At 37.5% G+C, this 26,684-nt stretch overlaps 1 protein-coding gene across 2 annotated transcripts in view; it reads right to left on the reverse strand.

Moving 5' to 3' along the window:
- Positions 1–2,902: 2,902 nt before the first annotated feature.
- Positions 2,903–26,684, reverse strand: part of GSK3B (glycogen synthase kinase 3 beta) — a 266,798-nt gene continuing 243,016 nt past the window's right edge. For both annotated transcript variants that reach the window (XM_003825159.6, XM_003825160.6), the window contains 2 exons: positions 19,658–19,756; positions 2,903–3,296 (listed from right to left, as the gene is read on the reverse strand). In XM_003825159.6, coding sequence (XP_003825207.1) covers positions 3,229–3,296; positions 19,658–19,756 — 167 coding nt within the window. In that variant the 3' untranslated portion in view covers positions 2,903–3,228. The remainder of the gene's footprint in view (positions 3,297–19,657; positions 19,757–26,684) is intronic.

Here is a 26,684-nt window from a genome sequence, read left to right on the forward strand (position 1 = left end):
GCTGTTTTTAAGACCCATGGTTAGGGCTTGTGGAAGAGACGAGCAAAATTTAATCTATTCGATATCCTCCAGCTCTAGGGCTCCCTGGTGCTACACTAAGTCCCTGAATGGACTAAGTATGAAATGAAACCGGTCACTGCTACCGAGGAGGAAAGACATTCAGAACCAAAACAAAGGCAGGGCTTCAACGAAATGAAATTACGAATATGATTTCCTCTTCCCACTCCTGAGTATGGTATCACTGAAACTTAACTGTGGAAGGGGCAAAGATACTGTTATGAGTGAGTTATTATTTCAAAGGGAAAGGGGGTGGACAGGGAGACATGGATAAAGGAAACCAATTAAAATTTTAAAAAGAACAAATTAAAAAAAAAACACATGGAAGCGAAGGCACTCCAAACTATATAGATACACTATACATTGCTAGAGTTATTGTTACAATAATACAGGCCGGTACCTACTGTACAGAGTTAAAACTATATGGCTTTAAAAAGCTCGTCTACATTTTGTCTGATTATTAAACAGAATCACTGCCCTGAACAGTAACTTTTTGCTCATTAATAACAGTTCCTGGGTCCACATATTTACATACAAAACAATAAAACTTAAATTTAAAAACATAGAAAGAAAATATAATGTACAAGCTTGAATTTGGTGAGGAGCTTTTTATTATTATTATTATATACAAAAAGATATTCAGAGACCTGGATCTCACTTGTATAAAAGAGTTCTGTGATCCCACCATGATCCTTGAGAAAGAAAAATCACACATCTCAGCCCACACACACACACACACGCACACACATGCACACACAATGAAATGAGAGAAAAGCGTGACTTTTCTCTCTTCTTTTACCCCAGTTGTGGGGGGCAACCTGTTTCCTAAAATAAGCACTGATTTTTATGGACTCTGGGGAGTATACCACGTCCAGAGCAGTGTCTGCATCCAAACGCTTGCTGGGCAGTTGGATCTGAATGCAGGTCCATTTCTCTATCACAGACCTGCCTTTTCAGATTCTTTATAAATTCTGTCTGAAAATGGTCTATCAACGCCATTACCTTTAAGGAGTTATGCTGCCAAATGCTTTGATTTCAGACTTCTTTCAAATCTTAGCTTTCAGAAGCACTTTATAAAACATAAAATTCAATTTGTTTGATTTGGTTTGACTGAGCATGTTTCCTTTCTCATGAACTCTGATATATCCAGAGGTTTGTGAAACCCCTTTTGTGGCCCAAGACCTCAGCTAAACAGCGAGTGAAAACCAAGATGGCTCACAGTTGTCTTTCTGGGTACTGGTTCACTTCAGCAGGCAGGACAACTCTCTTGGAGAGTCACACACACAGTTAAGGAGCAGGACAGGGTGCTAGGGCCTGCAGGAGGGCTGCCAACAGACTCCACTTCCGAACCCTCTGGAGGACGAGACCCATAAAGTGACCTAAGGTGGCAATGAGGAGGGTGAGGGCAAGTTACACACAACCAAGGGCTCAGCTCTGCAGCCCTACAGTTACCAGCTAACCTTGGAAGGCATGTGGGGAAGGAGCGGGTAGGAGGGAAAGGCGGCCATCACTCAAGTGATCTTTAAATGTAAAGTACAACTGATTGTGCCTTAAAGATTCATAGGTCAAGTAATGGCCCATAAGCACCAAGGTGACTAAAGTTCATTTTAGAGTATATAAGGCCCACATAGATGCCAACCTTAAAAGTATAAAACAAACTAGTCATGAAAATCTATTTCCTCACGGCAAACATAGTCCTTCAATTCTCCTTGCTTTCCAAGGAATATTGCTTTTTCTTCAAAAAGAGAGACTGATTCTTAACATCGTTCACTGATACACAAAGAAAACAGACACAAAAACTCTTAACTGGGTGTGGGGGAAACATTCTTCTCATGCTTCAACCAGTCAATTTTGATACTGTAGACAAAAAAAAAAGGCAGTATTGAATATATGTATATATAACGTATATACACACATTTATATCATCAGCTTTCCTATAAAGTCAGCAGGTATAAGTGACTGTATCATTCTGATGTGTAGTTTTTAATATTTCTACCATCTGACATGCATCAATAAATAAATGTAAAAAGCATGAGGTTAAAAAACAAATTAAATACAGATTCTAGATTTGGATTTAAAATTAGAACTATGTGTAGAATGTGGCTATTTCTGCAAGCTCAATTAAAAAATATGAAAAATAAACCAGTAGACGACTGTTACAGTTCACATTATTTAACTACAATGTCCTCTCAAGTGTATCTTTCCAAGGGAAGTAACTTTAGAAAAAAATCTGGACAAACTTATTCACAGTGGTGAGATGTATCCCTGACCTGTCCCCTTCCTCTGGGCTCATCAGCCTTTGACCTCAGCGGCTAGCTCGGCCTGCTCAACACCCCTTCCATCTCCTCCCAGGTCACTAGTTTGAAACTGTGCTAAGATTTGCAAAGAACTTTGGTCAGGCAAACAAAGAGCCACCTGTAGAGCATGTGTGCCTGAGTCTTGCTTGCTGCTTCCCCTCTGGCAGCCTCCTGTACAAGCCTCTACATCACTAGCACTAACTGAGAGCAAAACAAAACCTTAACAAATCTACTAAGAATCTTCCCTGTAGAGTTCCAAACTTTATTGACCTCCCTGGGTTACGAATGATACACATTTCTTTGTCTGCCACACCTGCCACCAACATGCCAAAGGCAAGTCTATAAATACCCGAAGATATGGATTAATTTTACAAGTGACATTTAAGTCCCCGTTGAGTTATACCTGCTAAGCTCCCAACCAATTTCAAGCTGTGCACTATACCAAAGTCTCGCACTAGACTTTAAAAGAAAACAAAGTTCAAAAAAAACCCATCAGCACAGAAAAAGGTTTTCTTCTTTTGTGGAAGGGGCATGAGGCAGGAGTCCTGTTTTTAAAGTATACAACAGCAGACTTTTAATAAAAAAAGATTGTCGTGGGAGAGAGATTGTATGTTCTAGTGCTCCGCTTTCCCCCTCCCCACAACCCCTCCCACCCCCTGGATCTCCCTCAAAGTGAGAATACAATGAAATTGGTTTGTATTTATAGATATTTTACAAGGTTAAATAAGAACAACAATAATAATAAAAAAATTGAACACTAAAATGAACAGGTTTTTTTTCTCTTTTTAATATTCTTTCCAAACGTGACCAGTGTTGCTGAGTGACACTCAAGTAACTGGTGGTTTTTCCTGTGCAGCTGGCTGCTCGGGACTGTTCAGGTGGAGTTGGAAGCTGATGCAGAAGCAGCATTATTGGTCTGTCCACGGTCTCCAGTATTAGCATCTGCAAGTCAAAAAGTCCCAAGAGAGAGCATGAGCAATGCTATAACAACAAAAGAGAACAAGTACACTGTTTCAACTGCAGGCTGTGAACTGTGTGGCCTTCCAAGCTGTTATTTGGAACGTTGTTTTAAATAAGGCCAACACTATGAAATCTGAATTTCTCTATTCTTGGATTTAAGTTCATGCCTCAGCATGGTCCTGGTACCGGGAAGACAGTGTCTTTGAATAAGTTGCAGACTCAGGGAGCCAGAGACCATTTCAGTCAAAGCTCTTGCTACAGCTGGGATCAGCTGTACATGAACACTCAGCTGGAGTCTAGTTCACTTGAAAATAAATGAACAGTGCACAGCTGGGAAAACTTGCTAAAAATTTGAACCATGTTACAATATGCCATCTGCTTAAGTAAGTAAATGGGTGGAGGCAATGAAAGTAACGTGGGTCAGTGTTGATGGGCAGAACAGACCCTCTTCATTATTCATAGAGATGGAAGACAGACAACCAGCAAAAAAGAAACAGCAACTGCAGTACCAATTCACTTAGTCAATTTAATAAAGCATCTTGTATCAACAGATGAATGGATAAAAGAAAATGTGGTATATATACACAATGGGGTAATATGTAGCCATAAGAGAGAAAGATGGGAGGCTAAGTGGGAGGATTGCTTGAGCCAGAGAGGTTGAGGCTGCAAGTGAGCCAAGACCACCTGGGAGACACAGTAAGATACCATCTTTAAAATAAAAAAATAAAAAAAAAAAAAAAGAGAAGAAAGAAAAGAAAAAAGAAAAAGAAAAAGAATGAGATCCTGCCATTTGCAACAACATGGATGGAACTGAAGTCATTATGTGAAGTGAAATAAGCCAGACAGAGAAAGACAAACTTTGCATGTTCTCACTTATTTGTAGGAGCTAAAATTTAAAACAACTGAACTCACGGAGTTAGAAGGATTGTTACCAGAGGTTGGGAAGGGTAGCGGGGGTGGGGGAAGTGGGGATGGTTAATGGGTACAAAAAAAAAATGTATAAGACCTAGTATTTGCTAGCAAAACAGGGTGACTACAGTACAAAAATAATTTAATTGTACATTTTAAAATAACAAAGTATGACTGGATTGTTTGTAACATAAAGGATAAATGCTTGAGGTGATGAATATCCCATTTACCCTGATATGATTATTACACATTCCATGTCTATATCAAAATATCTCAGGTAACCCATAAATATATACACCTACTATGTCCCCACAAAAATTAAAAATTAAGAAAAGGAAAGCATCTTGTAGTCAAATCTTGACTTAGAACTTACTTAGAGCTTACTTTGCCCTAATCTTTTAGAAATACGTACAACTCTACAACTAACCATTATCTCCTTCCCCCTTTTAAGGTCTATTATTATTTCACAGCATCCATTAACATTTAAGTGGGCATCTAACTGTGTCCAAATTGGTTTAGTAGACTGCTGTTTTAGTGGCTATCAAGTTGCATCCTTGTCATCTCTCTTAATGACAGGGAAGGTACTGCTGGCCAAATTTTCTCCCAAAGATTTCACACTAAGCCCTGAGCAAGAGAGGTAGCTTGACTGGGATGGGCAACTTTGAAAAGCCATCTCTCTAGAAGCCACAATGCCATCAAGGTTGGTGACACCAAAAGGCAGACTCAGAAGTTTTTTTCTCTCTAGGACTGAAGGGATTTGTAGATCTACCATATGCTATGGTGAGTAGAATAACCAATGTCATGGTTGAATGCAACGTTTGGTCCTGGATCTTTCTACTTTGAATTTCTGAATTAGAGGGAGACACAGAATATCCAAGGACACATAGGGAACTCTATGATGGATTAGCTGTTCAGTCTCTCATTTCTAAAGCCAATCTATAAAAATTATACTTCCTAATTTCCCAATAAGCTGCCCTTATATACATTTAGCACAGCCTTTGGGGAAGGAATGTGAATATCTCTTAATGTGAATGATTAGGTTTAATTCATTTAATTTCCTTCAAAATAGCTAAAGCTGCTTCTAATCTTGTTGTCATGTACACAAGTGAAGATATTATGGCATCAGAATCCACACATTAGGTTCATATAGCCCATGGAGTGGGGTCATATTAATTCATCAGTATGGCAAATGAACAGGTGGCAGGAAAGGGTATATGACACAGAACCTACTCTCCAAAGCCAGGCTGACCACCTTTTCTAATAATCACTGAGGAACTATGCTAACACTTCATTCGTGACTCCTGACCTTCCTTAGATATGCCCTGTTTAAAGAAGTTTTACCCTTAATGATCATCCACATTCTGTGCATCAATAACCTAACATCAATTCCTGTCTAGACCACAGATTCCTCCAAGTCTTTCTCAGATAAAATGTTCATTTTCATGATTCATGCACAGGCTGCATTAAAAAAAAAATCCAGAGAAAACCTGGAACACCACAAACCCATGCTTATTGCAGCATGTCACATGCTCTGATGACACTCAGAACCTATGCATGACCATCATCCAACAGCATTTCCTTCTCATTTTCAGTATGGGAAGATAACAGGTAGAACTGTCATTCTGGTCTTCCCCAGGACTTATGGGAGGCACTGATCATCAGAAATTTATCTATCTGTTTGACCACTACATCAGCACCCATGCCAACATGGAGAGAGCAGCTCTGGCCACGGCAGCCATTAACTACACTGGCTGACATCAGTTTTACCTCATCTACATGGCCACCAGCCCATTTATGTTAATTTGCTCTTTAGCAAAATCCTATTTGGCACTAATGTGCAGATGTCCTTTCACTGACTACAGCCTGTGAGCTTGTGACATTGCCAAAACCAGTCTCCTCTTTCTTGGATAAATTCAATGACTGCTTGCATGATCACAGTAAAAAGCACAAGCCTTTTAAGTGAGGATAAAACCAGAAACAAATTCACTTTCTGAACAATAAAATTTGATAGACACCCATGCTCTTCAGACCTGTAATGATCTCATATTTTTCTCTTGAATTATTTTCAAATCACTTAATGAATATAATTTTAACGCTAATTATTTTGATTATAAATATCTTTGATATCGAAAGTCACAGTCCTACAGACATTCATCAAAAAAACTTTTGCCTGATGCAATGAGCTCCACTTAAAATCAAATCACACATGTCCTTGCTGAGAAGAACAGAGTTCTCTTTTTCAGAGGAAGACAAAGTACAGAGAGGGAAAAAGTAAAAAAAAAAAAGGCAAAGTTCTATAAATTCAATACTCAATAGTAGGTTTAAAAGACCACCCAGCTTACTGATTGAGTAAAGTTACATTTCATAATCTCTACAATCCCATCATAAAGATGGACTGGCCCCTTGGCCAGGTAAAGTAGGAGGAGCTGACCTCTTGGTGGCTGGGAAGAAACTAGTTCAAGATCAGGAAACAAGACAACACAGATTACCACCTTTTTAGAAATAACTCAAGAAACAAATCTTGGCACATGCTTATTTTGTTCCCACCATCACACTGTAAATTTATTTTACACAATGGAATCTGAATTAATGAGCTTTCTATTAAAATGTTTATTAATTTAAAATTCCGATAAATTGTCATTGGATTTAGTTTAGTGTAATTTCTGTAACTTTTCTTCTCAAACATTTAAATAGTGACTCCACAACATAAAAACAGCAAAGTTCATTTTACTTCTCCTTACATTCCCTTCCCATTACATATGCACTGGTAAAGTGACGCTAAATGGCATTATGGTTTAAAAGAGAGGCTAAGATCATTTTCATTATAAATGATCTGACTATGGATCATTAACCAACTCTAGTCTCTTGTTTTCAACCAGAGATGCTCTTCTGAACTTCACACTGATACATCTTTCTTAAAACTAAACCAACTCTATAAACATTTATTGAGTGTGAAGCCTACTTGTAGAACTTAATAGCTGTGTGATTTTGGAACACGTTATTTAATCTATCTCTCATTTCCTCATTGGTAAAATGGTAGTAATACCACCTACCTATGAAATGAGGCCTATGAAGTGCTTAGCACAGTATCTGGCATACAGCAATTGGTCAATAGATGGGAAGGTAAAAGAGACATCTAAAAATACATATATTTATAATCTAGTGTGACTGCAATAACCAACATCATCACCAAAGTAAATACTAGTGACAGCATACTGCTTACCAATATGCCAGACACCACACTAAGTATTTTGCAGTCATGTCATTTAGCTCACACAGCAAATCTGAGAAATAGGTACAACTGTTACCTCTGTTTTGCAAATAGGAGAAAGGAAGCACAAATAGATTAAGGAATGTGCCCAAGACCATATAGCTAACAAGTAGGGGAGTGGAACACAGAGCACAAGGGAGGAGAATAATCCATCTTATGGGAAGTAGGGGGCAGCAGAAAAGATTTCCTAGCAAAAGAAGAAAAGAGATTAAGATGACTTTCATTTAGAACTCACCTCAATAAAATCACTGTGATTTCTACAGGCACATTTCTATTATCTGTAAGACACTTTACATTAAAAGAGAAGAGTGGGCCGGGCGTGGTGGCTCATGACTGTAATCCCAGCACTTTGGGAGGCCGAGGTGGGCGGATCACGAGGTCAGGAGATAGAGACCATCCTGGCTAACACGGTGAAACCCTGACTCTACTAAAAATACCAAAAATTAGCTGGGCGTAGTGGCGGGCGCCTGTAGTCCCAGCTACTCGGGAGGCTGAGGCAGGAGAATGGCGTGAACCTGGGAGGCAGAGGTTGCAATGAGCCGAAATCGCGCCACTGCACTCTAGCCTGGGCAACAGAGCGAGACTCCGTCTCAAAAAAATAAATAAATAAAAAAATAAGAGAAGAGGGAGTTTATGATAAGAAAAATTAAGATTAAGAGCACAGTTACTTTATTTTCAGTATGGGGTGTACAGAGATATAAGTGCTCTGCAAACAACTACAGAGCTGACATTTCACTGACTTTGAAGCTTCCTATAAACCAATGCCCATTATCACCTGTCTAATGCTACTATGGAAAAACAAGTAAACAAAAAAATGCCCCCAAACCAAGGATGGACTTAAGAGGAAATAGAACAATCAGCTTTGTGGGGAAGGGAAGGAAGGTACAAAATCATCCCTACACACCGTGGTAGCTACTTTCCAAGATGACCCCAATGATTCATGCCTCTTGGTATCCATGCCTAATGTAGTCCATTCCCACACTGAATAGGACTGACCTGTGTAACTAATAGGATATTCCAGAAATAATGGTGTGTGACTTCCAAGGCTAGGACATAAAAGATACTGTGGCTTTTGCATTGCCTTCTTTCTTGGATTACTTAGTCTAGGGGAAGCCAGCTGCAATGATGTGAGATACTTAAGTAGCACTATGGAGAGGGCCACTTATTGAGTGACTGAGGCCTCCTGCATACAGGCAGCACATATTTGATAACCACATGAATGAGAGCCACTGTGGAAGCAGAGCTTCTGCCTCCAGGCAAGTCATCAGACGACTGCATCCCTGGCTAATGTTTTGACTATGTCATGAGACTCTGACCCAGAACCACCTAGCTAAGCTGCTTCTAAATTCCTGATCCATAGAAACTATGTGAGATAATGTTTACTCTTGTTTTAAATAGCTAAATGTTGGGGGGGGGTAAACTAATATGCAGAAATAGATAACATACATGTATATGTCGAAGAACTTAAATGCCATTTAGGGGTTGCACTCACAAGCCAGTGAGGGAATCGCTGACAAAATCTCCCTACACAATTAGGTGTGCTTCTAAGAAACTGTACAAGACAAAAAAAGATTGTATTAGATTTAATTTTTTCCAGAATTGTTTTCTCAGGAATCAATTGTTTTCTGAAAAGTCTATGGCTCTATGGCTTTGTACCAGATACTGCAAAGCAAATTGGCACATGTATTAAAACCAATTTTATTCTGTGTGACATAAGAGGTAAAACACAACTTAGGCAGTCCCACAGTGAAACCAAGGGTAGAACCCTTAAGTATCAGGTTCCCAAAACAGACCATGAGGCTGTGATTTTTGTCCTGGAGTAAATTTTCATATGTAAAATTCTGTATCTGGTATCATAATTTCTTTTTATAGGACAGGATCTACAGCATTTTTTGTTTTTTTTGTTTGTTTGTTTTTTTCAGATTCTCAAGAGATCTGTAAGAGTTGGCTAGATAATGGAGTCATGGATTAATGGTCAACTGTCTCAATACTGAGGAAACTGCCCCACCCAAATGTTCAAGTCATAAACGCAGAATTTCTTGCCTTGATTCCTTGCTGTCTGCATCCCCCCACCCCCCGCCCACAAATGGTCCTGTCCATACTCCCTGTCCCAAATGTGGTTGATCAAAGGTGCAAATGAGGAACAGGAAGGAGAGTGAATGGAAGGTCTCCATTTACACCTACTGCCAAAGGATTTAAATAAAAAGAGAGTAGAAAACAAGGAAATGGGTTGGGAGGAAAAGACAGAAAATAAACATAGGAGACAGGGTTCCAAAGGCCCTGCCACCATGAATTAGTATTCTAGATCTGTGTGTCTATACAAAATTAAATTCTTCTAATTTATTGAAATGCTCACTATCTGGCCCAGCAGCAATCACAGAAATGTTCTAGTTATATTCTCTAATATAGTAGCTGCTAACTACATAAGGCTATTTATTTAAAGTAATTGACGTTAAAGATTAAAATTCAGTTCCTTATTTGCTCTCAACACATTTCAAGTTCTCAGCTACAAAATTATTAAACATTTTACTATTTATATTGTTGGCATATTAGTAAAATAACATATTTTAGATATATCAAATGAGCCTTTTTGTGTTTTACATGCACTTTATAAGTACACTTGGAAACATTAGGATTTTTTTTTTGAGACAGGGTCTCACTCTGTCACCTAGGCTGGAGTGCAGTGGTGCAATCTCAGCTCACTGCAACCTCTGCTTCCTGGGTTCAAGGGATTCTCCTGGCTTCCCGAGTAGCTGGGATTACAGGCACGCACCACCATGCCTGGCTAAATTTTTTTTTGTATTTTTAGTAGAGATGGGGTTTCGCCATGTTGGCCAGGCTGGTCTCAAACTCCTGGCTTCAAGTAATCTGACCGCCTCGACCTCCCAAAGTGCTGGGATTGTAGGTATGAGTCACTGCACCCCGCCAGGTATATTTTTATTCCCGTATTTCCTTTACTATGCTCTTGCCCAATAACAATCTCTTCCAAGCACATTTTATGTGTTTCTACTTATCAGGTATCCTCTTTCTATAATAGTTAGAAATGTCTTATGACAGGTCAATCTCTCTAGAAGATAAAATTAACAGCCCAGGAGATATTATTTATACTGTGTACCTAACTGAGGATGTTCCTACTCAAGCTGTTCCAAGTGGAAATGCTTCTACTGTAAAACTATGTCTTAGATATTAATGTTATTAACTGGCACATTAACAAACAAGATAATTACTCACAGAGAATCAAAGTATACCCTAAACTTATATTTAATTTGAAATTATAATTTACACTCATGAAATCAAAGTACACCTGCAAGAAAAAGATGTGGCACAGAACACTAAGGTAGCCTTCAGTGATTATAAAAATAGCAGTAAAATTCGGATGCCTGTGAGCCAACCCCATCCACCAGGATACCTGGAAGACCTGTCAATAAGACTGTTTATATTTGATCTGCTGGCAGCTGAGAGGTCTCAGTTCCCTGTGAGCTCAGGGAAAGGGCACATTGTATTTAAGAAGTTTGGCTGTTCAGGGTAGAAAACTGAAGGTCATGGGGACACACAGGTAACATTTTCACTGTTCCTTTAAGTTAAAATGCTTAATTTAGGAATAAAGAAAAAAAAGGGACATATAAATAAAAGTAGGTGACTTCAGGCAAGGAACTGAGGAACACTTCAGGGACACACGGAAAAATGTCTGATAGAGAATTCCAACTTAATCCAGATTTTAAATTACTTTTAGAGGAGGGGAAAAACCGAGATAAAATTTTTGACTTGATAGGAGAGAACATGTTTTGCACAGAAAGCAAGAACTTCTAGAAGTGATGTCTAGGACTGCTCTGGTGAGAATAATGACTAAGCTGGTTTGATTTTAGGTATCTATATACAAACTCACAAAGTGAACCTGAAACCCTAACATGGGGTAGATACAATCTCATTGGTGTCAGTGAATTTGTCAAAATGGTATAGTTCAAAATGGAAGTCTGTATTTCAGATGCAGAGCCAACAGGAGGAAACGGATGCAGCACTGTACCTAAAAAAGATGCACATATTAATTGGCTACCAAGCTGGTAACACCTAAAAATGTGTATGTGCACACATGCACACTGTACTTCCCCTACTCCCACTCTATGAGGATATGGGGCAATGGGGAAATAGAAAAGTACTTGTACTGACAGTGGGGAGTATGAACTGACAGCGGGACAAACTTTCAGAAAGCAATTTGACATTAAACTTTAAAATTCTTTATACTTTTTGACTCTACTTCTAAAAATTTAGAAGAATAAGTACAGCTTTATGCAAAGATATCTTCAAAGCATTTTTCAGAACAACAAAAACCAAAAACCCCATCTTCGACACAAACCAAAAGTCCAAGAATAAGAAATTAACTATGGTATAGCCTTAGGATATTGGTTGAATACTATAGTCTATACCTTCACCCTCTAAATAGCCTAAGCCCATGTTTTAAAAAACATGTCTCTCTGCCCATTCATATATAGACTAAAACTAAAACATAATGTTATGTGTGATTATCTTTGAAAGTAGAATAGAGGCAATTTTTACTTCCTAAAATAACTATACACTATATGTTCTTGATAGACAAAAATGCCTGCTTTTTTTGTTTTTTTTTAAAAAGTTGCAGACTTTTATGAAATTTAACATCTATTTGGGTTAAGATAAAGAGAAAACAGGAAGAACAAGTTTACAAAGAGGAACAACAGGGCATGCACTGCAGCTTCTACACTAGACAGAATATGAACACAGCTTTCCCAATGTACACTGTAAAACTGGCCCAAAGACCAGGAATAATATTAGTAGTACCTGGGGAAAGGATGAGGGAGGGTAACTGTCATTTTAGAAAAGCAAGCATCTAATAAACTGACAATTTGCTTAACATTTCACCTCTCAAAAACAGTAGAAACAAACAATGAGAGAAATTATTCTGTGTTTAATTCCGCCCAACTAAAAAGAATTGGCTGGTATGTAGGTAACAGGAATTCTGGGGTGAAAATAATTGTAATTGTAAGACAAAGGGGCCATTAGCCATAGCAAAATCTGAACGAGACTATAGCCAAATGAATTTTTAGAAGTTTGAAGAACAAATAGGTATGATTTTGTGGCTAAAGTCTTCAAAGGAGGCTAATAACTAACAAGAAATAGAAAAGCATAAACAAAATTTTGATCAAGTAATTGCAAATAATCTCAATGCAAATAAAGTAACAGTAAGAGCTTTTCAAACCAAGATGAAGACAAGTTAAGCCTGCAGACCACGTAAAATGACAGACCTCATCCAAATGTTATCATGACTCCCCCTTCTGTTAGAAGGGTTTTCAACTTGAAAAGATATAATAAAAATCCTAATAAACAAAATGTGCCCCAAGGAAGGTGAGGGCAATCAAAAATTTTAAATGTCTTTAAACTCACAATCTATAGTCCAAGAAACAAATCTAAAACGGATTACAGAAACTCACAGCTTACAGATATTTAGGCACTAGAAACTTCCCCGTCTTAAAAACAACGGTTTGATTTCCATCTTTGATATGGTTACTTTTTTTTTAATGGAAAAAGGCTGAAAGTTTTCTTAAAACAATGAAGCATTTTACAAAGTGCTTTTTATAACCTCCTCATATAAATGGGCATTTTAAAGGTTGGTCTGTAGTTAAGCAAACAAGAGGAATGACCAGTCACGAAGAGGAATGACCAATCACTAAGAGACCACCAGAAGAGTAATCTCTAGGAAACCCAGCCCAGTTCCAATGAATTTATCAGTAACTTGAATAAAGGCAAAATATTTCTAGTAGGCTCTGCCTTGTCCTCTTTGATATGTTTTATTAGTTGCTTGGATAGAGGTAAAAAACTGACATGTTTGTGAAATGTACAGATGACATACAATTGGGTAGAAAATCCAATACCCTAATATTTTAGAACAAATCCAGGATTAGGATTTAAAGCTGTCATTAGTATGGAGGGCAAGTTAGCTATCATTAACATTTGAAGGACTTTTACATGGAAGGATCTGGATGGTTCTGTTATAATTTCATAGTAGAATCACTGACTGGAAGAAGGCATACAGAAATAAATTTCAGGGTGAAAAAAGGATAAACTTTTCTTTCTTTTTTTGAGAGCAGTCTTGCTCTGTTGCCCAGGCTGGAGTGCAGTGGCGTGATCTCGGCTCACTGCAAGCTCTGCCTCCCGGGTTCACGCCATTCTCCTGCCTCAGCCTCCCGAATAGCTGGGACTATAGGCACCCGCTACTACGCCCGGCTAATTTTTTTTTTTTTTGTATATTTAGTAGAGATGGGGTTTCACCATGTTGGCCAGGATGGTCTCCATCTCTTGACCTTGTGATCCACCCGCCTCGGCCTCCCAAAGTGCTGGGATTACAGGCGTGAGCCACCACACCCGGCCAAACTTTTCTAATAGAGTGATGCAAAGATTAAAAGGTGCTCATTCTTGCAATAATATCTATTACTGAATATACGTAACCATGGGATAGATGACCACTTCTCGGTAGATAATGAAAGGTGAACTGAAATCCGTGGTTTTTAACAGCAGAACCATTGCATTGAAAGAAACTTTATGCTGATGACCAATATACCAAACAGATAAAACCAGAAAACTGCTCTAGTTGAAATTCCCTACAACATCTCACATTCAACTCATCTGAGCAGATGCTCTCTAAAATGGTTTGTATTTGATTAGGGAAACGATAATGTCTTGAGATTTATTACTTTAGATGTTCCAGATGAATGGTCTCCTAAATGGAGTGAATGAGATGACTGGGTGTACAAAGAAAATAAGACATATATAATATATATTTATATTTTATATATATAAATGTTGAACATTTCCTACGTTGACCATTCACATATATATATATATATTTCAGTCAACATAAGAAATTATACTATGAATTTTGGCTGGCCACAGTGGCTCACACCTGTAATCCCAGCACTTTGGGAGGCCAAGGCAGGCAGATCACTTGAGGCCAGGAGTTCGAGACCAGCCTGGCCAACAAAGTGAAACCCCGTCTGTACTAAAATTGCAAAAAATTAGCAGGGTATGGTAGTGCGCGCCTGTAATCCCAGCTACTTGGAAGGCTGAGGCATGAGAATCACTTGAACCCAGGAGTTGGAGGTTACATGAGCTGAGATCACACACTGTACTCCAGTCTGGGCAACAGTAAGACTCTGTCTCAAAAAAAGAAACAAAGAAATTATACTTTAGGAATTGATAGTAGTATGGGTAATTTTCAAGAGATTCTCATGTCAATCAGAGCCATGATTAACAATAATGTCTCTAGATACTAAAGCATTTTAAAAACAACTTATAAAGAATGTTTTTTAGGAAAAAAATCAACATCCATACCCAATAATTTAGCACAACAGTTTACAGTTTTGTATATTTCTGTCTAGTCCCTATCCACATGAAAATACACATTTTGACAATAGTAACCAACAAGGTTCATGAGATTTTAAAATTTTCTCTACATAAATTAGGATGAGTATTTCCATGAATGTCCACAAGCTTCATGAAAATTGTTTTTTATGGCTACATAAAAATGGAGATTCCACAATGTATTAAAACAATTTCCTACTGTTGACCATTCAGGTTACATTGGCTCTCCTTTTTGTTATATATTAATACATACTTTTTTATTATATATGATTATATATATTATGTGATTCCCCTCTCTGTACATGATAGCCTTTTTCTTTCCAATAGATTTATCCTGAAGTTAAAATCCCTAAAGTGGAATTACTGAACTAAAAATTCTGAATTCTGACAGCTCTTGTTTTATACTATAATGCTTTCCCACAAGTTTTTATCAGCTCACATACAGTTGCAGAACACAACAAAAGGAAAGTTGAAACATCTGCAAAAACAGTTCCCTCAGTGTTAATGTCCTCAAACTTAATATTTGCACCATCTTTACCATTTTCAAAGAAGGTGAGAAAGAATTGTGATATTTTGTTGTACTAGTCAAAGTTTGTTGGTGATGACAGAGAACAATTATATATTCCCAGAATTAGCACAGTATGATTTTAGGCCACAATCGGGGTATGAAAATGTCTATTTTCTTTTGCTTTTTCAGAAGCAGCAATATAGAGAATTAGATTTCTGCCTATAATGTATTTAAAATTTAATAAGACTTAAATATCTGAAAGCCATTTAACAGCTTTGGCTAACAACAGTAACTGACTAAAATCCAAAGCTTATTTCACCATAATATAGTCAGTATGATAATGGTTGATGGCATCTTTGTCAATATGCTTTGTTTTTCTGCTTTTATTCCACATACTTTAGGATTGAGCTTTGTTCCCAGGTCTACACAAATGTCAGAAAACTCCATTCTTGTTTAAGCCAGCTATAAGCAACATAAGAAGTGTCCCAAGCAGTTTATCTAGGAGCCTCTGTATTCTGATGATCTTGCTCTAGACACAAATATACTTGACAGTACCTGAATTGCAATGATGCTGAGCAACAACAGGAATGGTATTTTAACAGATCAGATGATAATTCAGTTATGGTAGTCTTTTGAATTTGTATTTTAGTGATGTAAGGTCATTTTTAGATGATTTGGAGGCACATTCTCAGGCTACTGAAAACAGGTTAAGTATTATTTAAGTATTATTTTGCTTCTTGTTGATATGACTGTCATAAACTAAAAGTGGCTCCACCTCTAAGATACGAATCATTTTGATGTTATGTGCTCCATTACACTGATTTAAATCAAGTATGACAACTAGTTTAGTTACTTAGGGGTTCATATTATAATTAATTCACCCCAGGGTATGTGGGGGTATATTACCGTGGTGATGTAGCTTAGATGGGTGATTAGAAATTCTTTGAAAATTTAAATTTGAAATATTTCCAGGTTCAGATATTCAAGGTCTAGAGCTTTATAGTTTAATAGTTTATTTATTTATTTTGTACTCTGGAGCAGATCCTGAAATGCTTTGTGAAGAAAGCTTCGGCTATGTCTGTAGCTTAGCAGTCCCTCACTCTGTCTGTGTGGAGAGATGCATGTCCATTTATCCAGGAAAGAAAAGTCATAGGTTCTTTTGTCATAAGAGGATGGATGTCAATCCTGCCCTCCACATGGCTTTTTAAAAAAAAACATGTCTGATGCCGAGAATTTTTTTTTTTTTTTTGAGACAAAGTTTTGCTCTTGTTGCCCAGGCTGGAGTGCAATGGCACAATCTCGGCTCATTGCAACCTCCGCCTCTCAGGTTCAAGCAATTCTCTTGCCTTAACCTCCTGAGTAGCTGGGATTACAGGCATGCATCACCACGTCCGGCTAATTTTGTATTTTTAGTAGAGACAGGGTATCTCCACGTTGGTCAGGCTCGTCTTGAACTCCCAACCTCAGGTGATCTGCCTGTCTCAGCCTCCCAAAGTGCTGGGATTACAGGTGTGAGCCACCGCGCCTGGCCGAGGACATATATATTTTAAGGTCTCACAAAAGAATGTAACTCACACTGACAAATTCTTATTTAAAACATACATGAATCTTAAACTACAGGCAGCCGGAAGGCCAAGCAATCAATCACTTGGTCTAGACCAGCATTTCCTGAAGTATGTTTGGTGACATACTTGGGCCTTCACTACTGCAGCGCCATAGAAAACTGTTTAACTATACTGTGGTTAAACTGTTTTTGGGTTACAATAAGGGGAACTTTAAAAAAAAGTATCTATTTGAAACTCACATTTTTTGTTAGAATGATGATGTTAAGTTCATTTACTGTATCTCTTTCAGTACCAAATCTGAGGCCCTAAAGGAGAAATATTTCTTAAACAGCAGGGCCAGAAACACCATTTTTTCTAAGCCACCAGTGTGCTTTCAATCTAATGAACAATGGGAAATTTTAACAGAATTATAACACTTCTTTATTTACTTTAGCTCAGACCAATATCTGAAATATCCTCTTCGGTAACTATTAAGGTACTCAAGGCATGCATTTCTCTAAACTAATTTTAGCTCTGACCTCAGCTTACTATTCCTCTATTAACTTCCCCATACCCCAATTCAACTTTGGAGTAAACTCTGAGAGTCAAAGTTCAATGTCAGTTTCTATTTTTATGTTGAAATCTGATTTCTATAGCTGTAAAAATATACACATGTAAATTATTATTATTATTTTTCAGTTTGCTGTAACCTGTATCAAAACAACATGAAAATCAGGTTATACTAGGCTCCTACTAAGCAGACAATTTGCTCAAAAACATAAGTCACAATCATTAATTAGTTTGCTATCTTGCATTAAGAAAGTTACTTTAAACTGCTCAAAACCTACTCATTTTTATACACAGTGTCAAGCCATTCTAGTAAAACTGTAGAAATGAGCTCAGTAAGTAAATGTGTTAGTTCAGGGTTAGGGCCTTTTTCATGTTGTGAACAATTAACGTAACCTGGGCCAGTCTTAAATTTGTTAATGGCTTATAGCAATTCTTGATTCTAAACAGGTCATACTTTAAAAAAATTTTTTTTACCTTAAAAATTTTAAAGCAGATTTCAGCACACTTTCTCAATCTGTAAAATGGAGTGGCAATGCTGTCCTAAAGTACAGACAAATAAAAACAAGTAAAGACAAATGTTGTCCTAAAGTAATTGCCACTCCATTTTACAGACTGGGAAAATGAATAAGACACTAATTAAACTAATAAAGTTCAAATTACTTTTCAAGGTAGCATGTGCTGATAAACTTGGAACAAGAAAAGAGATCTTTCTTTCCAGACTTTTCCTGAACATGAACTAGAATGAAATGTTTTAAATCTTTATTAGCAACATTTTAAAAGTTTAAGATTAGACAGAAACAACACCATCAAACAACGAGACATGGATTTTGACCTTACTGTTTAATGATAAGAACTAGTAATGAAAGATTTTATCTCCTGCAGCATGAATACCCTTAGGCAAAAATGGATCTGATCCAACTCAGTTCAAGACTATTTAAAGAAAATGAAGTCAGCTCCTGCCATTAGCTTTTTGGAGAGAGAGAGAAAAGAAAGGTGCCAAATTCTGAGCCCCTAACTGTGCTACCTATTATGTTTCTAACTTAAAACTTTTAAGTTTTAAAAGCATCCAGTCATTATTTGGAAGAATTTCACTTCACTCTTAAGGGTTGGATATTTTCAGAATATTTGCAAGGACACCGGTTCTCACTAAATCAGGCCCCACCATTAGCTGGCTTCAGGCCCAGCAGCACACCCTAGCTCTAACCCGTGAATAATTTTTTTTTGGTATATAAGAGTCTTGTCACATTCTGATCTAAATCTCAGTTAAACATATTTGCATTGCAGTTTTAGCCCTTTCAAATGATTAAAAAAAGATTAAATATAAGTATAAACTTATAATTTATACTTCTTGAAAATATTTGCCTCTCTAGTATACTACTGCAATTTACATTCGAGGGGAAAAAAACAAAAGTGTATTATTTTCAGTAACAATATATTTATATGTTTTCAGCTATAAACATCTCATTTGATTTGATTTCCTATTGAAATTATGTAAAAACCGTAACTTCAAAGATTTTTTAAGTTTATTTTTATTTTTTACATGGGGTCTATGTTGTCCAGGATGATCTTGAACTCCTGGCCTCAAGTGATCCTCTCACTAAGATGACAGAATTTAACATTATCAGAAGATATTTATATCTTATATATAAGGTACCTGGGTGGGTGCTTTTGTTTTATGCTTTTTGGAAATAAAGCAAAAAATTTTATTCAGGTTTACTCATTTGGCTGTGCTGTTTTTGATATGTAAAAGATATTAAATGTTCATACTCATCAAATGAAATGAAAGGTAATCATATCTTTTTGAAAAACATAATTTTTTTTTTTTTTTTTTGAGATGGAGTCTTGCTCTGTCGCCCAGGCTGGAGTGCAGTGGCGCAATCTCGGCTCAATGCAACCTCCGCCTCCTGGTTTCAAGCAATTCTCCTCTCTCAGCCTCCCCAGAAGCTGGGATTACAGGCACCTGCCACCACACCTGGCTAAATTTTTATTTTTAGTAGAGACAAGGTTTCACCTTGTTGGTCAGGCTGGTCTCAAACTTCTGACCTCAGGTGATCCACCCACCTCGGCCTCCCAAAGTGCTGGGATTACAGGTGTGAGCCATCATGCCCAGCCCAGAATATGTTTTTATAGAAGAGACTTAGAACGTTCTTACCTGAGGCTGCTGTGGCATTTGTGGGGGTTGAAGCAGCTGCTTGAATCCGAGCATGAGGAGGAATAAGGATGGTAGCCAGAGGTGGATTACTTGACAGTTCTATAGAAGGTTAAGACACAAATGTTAGAGTCCACTCTTAACTTTGTATGCAAAACTATTTTATTGGTAAGAGTGAAAATAAGATTCTGCATTAAACTACCAGTTTAGGCCGGGCGCAGTGGCTCACGCCTGTAATCCTAGCACTTTGGGAGGCCAAGGTGGGTGAATCACCTGAGGTCAGGAGTTTGAGATCAGCCTGGCCAACATGGTGAAACCCCGTCTCTACTAAAAATACAAAAATTAGGGGATCAATGCAACAAGAAGAGCTAACTATCATAAATATATATACACCCAATACAGGAGCATCCGGATTCATAAAGGAAGTTCTTAGAGACCTACAAAGAGACTTGGACTCCCACACAATAACAGTGGGAGACTTTAACACCACACTGTCAGTATTACACAGATCAACGAAACAGAAAAGTAACAAGGATATTTGGGACTTGAACTCAGCTCTGGACCAAGTTCTGTAGATAGACATCTACAGAACTCTCCACCCCAAATCAACAGAACATACATTCTTCTCAGCACCACACTGCACTTACTCTAAAATCGACCACATAATTGGAAGTAAAACAGTCCTCAGCAAATGCAAAAGAACAGAAATCATAACAAACAGTCTCTCAGACCACAGTGAATCAAATTAGAACTCAGGATTAAGAAACTCACTCAAAACCGCACAACTACATGGAAACTAAACAACCTGCTCCTGAATGACTACGGGGTAAATAACGAAATTAAGGCAGAAATAAATAAGTTCTTCGAAACCAAGGAGAACAGTGACACAACATACCAGAATCTCTGGGACACAGCTAAAGCAGTGTTTAAAGGGAAATTTATAGCACTAAATAAATGCCCACAGGAGAAAGCAGGAAAGATGTAAAATTGACACCCTAACATCACAATTAAAAGAACCAGAGAAGCAAGAGCAAACACATTCAAAAGCTAGCACAAGACAAGAAATAACTAAGATCAGAGCAGAACAGAAGGAGACAGAGACACAAAAAACTCTTAAAAAAAAATCAATGAATCCAGGGGCTGGTTTTTTGAAAAGATTAACAAAATAGATAGACTGCTAGCCAGATTAATAAAGAAAAGAGAGAAGAATCAAATAGACACAATAAAAAATGATAAAGGGGAGATCACCACTGATCCCACAGAAATACAAACTACCATCAGAGAATACTATAAACAGCTCTACGCAAATAAACTAGAAAATCTAGAAGAAATGGATAAATTCCTGGACACATACACCCTCCCAAGACTAAACCAAGAAGAAGTTGAATCTCTGAATAGACCAATGGCAGTAATTAATAGCCTACCAACAAAAAAAGCCCAAGACCAGATGGATTCACAATTGAATTCTACCAGAGGTACAAAGAGGAGCTGGTACCATTCCTTCTGAAACTATTCCAATCAACAGAAAAAGAGGGAATCCTCCCTAACTCATTTTATGCAGCCAGCATCATCCTGATAGCAAAACCTGGCAGAGACACAAGAAAGAAAGAAAATTTCAGGCCAATATATCTGATGAACATAGATGCAAAAATCCTCAATAAAATACTGGCAAACTGAATCTAGCAGCACCTTAAAAAGCGTATCCACCACGATCAAGTCGGCTTCATCCCTGGGATGAAAGGCTGGTTCAACATATGCAAATCAATAAACGTAATTCATCACATAAACAGAACTAATGACAAAAACCACATGATTATCTCAATAGATGTGGCGAAGGCCTTTGATAAAATTTAACAGCCCTTCATGCTAAAAACACTCAATAAACTAGGTATTGATGGAACATATCTCAAAATAGTAAGAGCTATTTATGACAAACCCACAGCCAATACGGTACTGAACGTTTCAGGCAAAAGCTGGAAGCATTCGCTTTGAAAACCAGCACAAAACAAGGGTGCCTTCTCTCACCACTCCTATTCAACATAGTATTGGAAGTTCTGGCCAGGGCAATCAGGCAAGAGAAAGAAATAAAGGGTATTCAAATAGGAAAAGAGGAAGTCAAATTATCTGTTTGCAGATGACATGACTGTATATTTAGAAAACCCCATCGCCTCAGCCCAAAATCTCCTTAAGCTGATAAGCAACTTCAGCAAAGTCTCAGGATACAAAATCAATCTCAAAAATCACAAACATTCTTATACACCAATAATAGACAAACAGAGAGCCAAATCATGAGCAAACTCCCATTCACAATTGCTACAAAAAGAATAAAATACCTGGGAATACAACTTACAAGGGATGTGAAGGATCTCTTCAAGGAGGACTACAAACCACTGCTCAAGGAAGTAAGAGAGGACACAAACAAATGGAAAAACATTACATGCTAATGGATAGGAAGAATTAATATGGTGAAAATGGCCATACTGCCCAAAGTAATTTATAGATTATTCAATGCTATTCCCATCAAACTACCACTGACTTTCTTCAAAGAATTAGAAAAAACTACTTTAAATTTCATATGGAACCAAAAAAGAGCCCATATAGCCAAGACAATCCTAAGCAAAAAGAACAAAGCTGGCGGCGTCATCCTACCTGACTTCAAACTATACTACAAGGCTACAGTCACCAAAACAGCATGGTACTGGTACCAAAAAAGATATACAGACCAATGGAACAGAACAGAGCCCTCAGAAATACCACCACACATCTACAACCATCTGATCTTTGACAAACCTAACAAAAACAAGCAATGGGGAAAGGATTCCCTATTTAATAAATGGTGTTGGGAAAACTAGCTAGGCATATGCAGAAGACTGAAACTGGACCCCTTCCTTATACCTTATAAAAAAAATTAACTCAAGATGGATTAGAGACTTAAACGTAAGACCTAAAACCATAAAAACCCTAGAAGGAAACCTAGGCAATATCATTCAGGATATAGGCATGGGCAAAGAATTCATGACTAAAACACCAAAAGCAATGGCAACGAAAGCCAGAATTGACAAATGGTCAAATTAAACTAAAGAGCTTCTGCACAGCAAAAGAAACTATCATCAGAACAGGCAACCTACAGAATAAGAAAAATTTTTGCCATCCATCTGACAAAGGGCTAATATCCAGAATCTACAAGGAACTTAAACAAATTTACAAGAAGAAAACAAACAATCCCATCAAAAAGTGGGTGAAAGATATGAACAGACATTTTTCAAAAGAAGATATTTATGTGGCCAACAAACATATGAAAAAAAGCTCATCATCGCTGATTATTAGAGAAATGCAAATCAAAACCACAATGAGATACCATCTCACACTAGTTAGAATGGTGATCATTAAAAAGTCAAGAAACAACAGATGCTGGAGAGGATGTGGAGAAACAGGAATGCTTTTACACTGTTGGTGGGAGTGTAAATTAGTTCAACAATTGTGGAAGATAGTGTGGCAATTCCTCAAGGATCTAGAATTTGAAATACCATTTGACCCAGCCATCCCATTACTGGGTATATACCCAAAGGATTATAAATCATTCTACTATAAAGACACATGCATACATATATTTATTGCAGTACTATTCACAATAGCAAAGACCTGGAACCAACCCAAATGCCCACCAATGATAGACTGGATAAAGAAAATGTGGCCCATATACATCACAGAATATTATGCAGCCATAAAAAAAGAATGAGTTCATGTCTTTTGCAGGGACATGGATGAAGCTGGAAACCATCATTCTCAGCAAACTAACACAGGAACAGAAAACCAAACATGGCATGTTCTCACTCGCAAGTGGGAGTTGAACAATGAGAACATATGGGCACAGGGAGGGGAACATCACATACCAGGGCCTGTTGCGGGGTAGGGGGGAAGGGGGAGGGATAGCATTAGGAGAAATACCTAATGTAGATGATGGATTGATGGGTGCAGCAAACCACTATGGCACATGTATACCTATGTAACAAACCTGCACCTTCTCCACATGTATCCCAGAACTTAAAGTATAATAATAATCATAAAAAAAGAATAAGTTTAAAAAAAAATACAAAAATTAGCCTGGCGTGGTGGCACACACCTGTGATCCCAGGTACTTGGGAGGCTGAGGCAGGAGAATTGCTTGAACCCGCGAGGCAGAGGTTGCAGTGAGCCAAGACCGTGCCATTGCACTTCAGCCTGGGCGACAAGAGCGAAACTCCGTCTCAAAAACAAAACAAAACAAAACAAACCCTACCAGTTTAACAGGGGAAAAAAAAACCCACATGACAAACCTATATCTCAAACTAGCTAAATGAGTTAGTAATCAACTTATAGAAAAAGCCCACAGAAGTACTGTGATATATAACAAAGGCATTATCTACTAAAATTATGTCTGAGAACTAAAAATATCTCGGGGAAAGATGTGGCCAAAGTTTTCGAGTAGGTATATTAATAAGACATATCTGCATCTTTCATTGATTTAAATATATTAGGTTTTCCTGTCCTACTATGTCAATATTTGACCACAGGAAATACTGTACAAACATATTCTTTATGTTTTTAAAAGGTGGTGGTGTCATAGCAAGGAGAATATGAATGAGAATGTGTGTCTGTATGTGTATGTATGCACAACTGGATGTACTGACCAACCTACCCAACTGTTTATGAGCCAATGGCAGATAAGACTTATCTAGACACTAGTGGAAAAAGGATTTGAGAAACACCTGTTTAAAGTGTCACTGCTTTTATTAAAACTGAAAATGTCTTTATCCAATTCTTTACTCAGTAAGATTATTTTTGTTACTTTTTACAAGTTTGAAATAGGCTTTTTATCTGCATGGGGGAAGCTGTCTCTGTCAACTGTACTTACTTCTTTGAAGAATCAAGTTCTGTAGCAAGTAGTGGTAGCGAGCTTGTACACAAAAGCATTTGTTGTTAGTTTTAGGTAATGTGACTGTTCTCCCAGTTACCTGGGATAACCCTGGTTTATGCTTGTTACTTAAGTATTTAGCCTGTAAGTACTAATTTTCACTCTAATATGTGTCACAGTTTGAAGGAACAATCATAACCATAACAAGCTACAGGAGGACATTATCCTCTGAGCTACAGCACACACTTTGGCAATTCACAGATACAGCATGAATTTTAAAAAGTTCAAGAAAAGCTTTTTTTTTTTAAATTAAGGTACAATTTATGTTAACATAAACCATTTAAAAGTGTACAATTCAGCACAATTCAGCATCTAGTACATTCGCAATGTTTATAACCATCTCCTCTAGTTCCAAAACACTTTCATCACCCCAAAGGGAAACACCAAACTCGCAAGCAGTCACTCTACATTAATCCCTTCCCCTAAGACCCTAGCAAGGGAAATTGTACTTTTAATGTAGTAGTTTTAAAATGTTTTCTGGTGCAAAGCCCCTGCCAATAATATTTATTCAAATCAGTACCTAAACATCTAAATTTTGTACTAAATTACATACTAAATGATACCAGATTGTGGTAAAGAAAAGCAATAAATTGATGCTAAGATTTATTAAATGAATGAAAGGAAAAGCTTAAAACTGAGAAAACTATTCATTTTCCTTTCCCCTAAATGAGAAAATTTAGTCCAGCTCATCAAATAGTCTTGCCTGGGAAGACAGTTGAAGATACTGCCCTAATTATCAGGTTCTAGGAGATACTGTTTTCTCACAATCAGACTTGGTAGCTATTTGGGTTCTCACTAAGGAACAGAAAGCTCCTATGCCATTTTACTTCAAGTCAGTTCAATTTTAACCCATAATCTTATATGCAGGAAAGCAAAATAATTCCTAGCAATTGTGATGGCTGAAAACTTTATGGCTCCAGGTACAAAAAAAAGTATTAATATGTGGTTTTTATTCTAAAGAAATTCAGATTTACCATTCTCAATTAAAAGCATCTAAAATAGAAAGGCTTCTTTAAAATCCAACCATCCATCAACCCACCCACATATCCATCCAACAATATTGAACATGAAATGTGTAAGGTCCCAGGATAGGGAGATAAAAAGATAACTGTCCTTTGTCTGATCAACAGAAATTGACAAGAACAACTGAAAAAACAATCTGGCAAGAAAGGCAACCACTTAGGACAGGGGCACTGTCAAATGAAAACATCTCAATAATCATGTGCTCGATACCTAAAATAAACCTAAAAATGAAAAGAGGACCGGAGTTTTTAATAAGACATTTTGACAAAGCTGTTAAAAATAATCTTTAAAATAAACTGAGTATCAGTGGTCTGTGGTCCCTCTCCTTATGGCTCATGCTGTCCATTTTCTCCCATATATTTACTCTCTTTTACCACATCACCTATCCTTCTGTGTATCTGAATGCCAGTTGAAGGCCACAGCAGTTTTGTGTCTTAGTCTGGACAAGAATACATAATGTATAGTCAGCTATCCCTTGGTATCCTGGGGGACTGGTTCCAAGACCCTCCTCAGATACCCAAATCCAAAGATGCTTAAGTCCCTTGCATAAAATGGCATAGTATTTATAGGTAACCTACACAGAGCCTCTCATATACTTTATTTTTTTATTTTTTATTTTATTTTTTGAGACAGTCTCACTCTGTTGCCCAGGCTGGAGTACAATGATGTGATCTTGGCTCACTGCAACCTCTGCCTCCTGGGTTCACGCGATTCTCGTGCATGAGCCTCTCATATACTTTAAATCATCTCTAGATTACTTATAATACCGAATACAATGTAAATACTATGTAAATAGTTTTATAGATGTAAATCTATAGATGTATGTAATGTAAATCTATAGATGTATGTATGTATGTATGTAAATAGACTGTCATTTTGGCCTTAGATAAGGAGAGAGGGGTAACTAATGAAGGGTAAGGGGAAAAAAAGTGAAGAAATTAAGAAGACAAGAAATAGAAACGATTTGGGATCTCGGAGGCTTTGCCACACCCAAAGACACGGAGTGCGGGTGAGGGTGGGGTCCAAGATGTGAAGGGGGGTACTTTGTGAACC

The sequence above is a fragment of the Pan paniscus genome, chromosome 2 (assembly GCF_029289425.2).
Source record: "Pan paniscus chromosome 2, NHGRI_mPanPan1-v2.0_pri, whole genome shotgun sequence".
Classification (NCBI taxonomy): domain Eukaryota; kingdom Metazoa; phylum Chordata; class Mammalia; order Primates; family Hominidae; genus Pan; species Pan paniscus.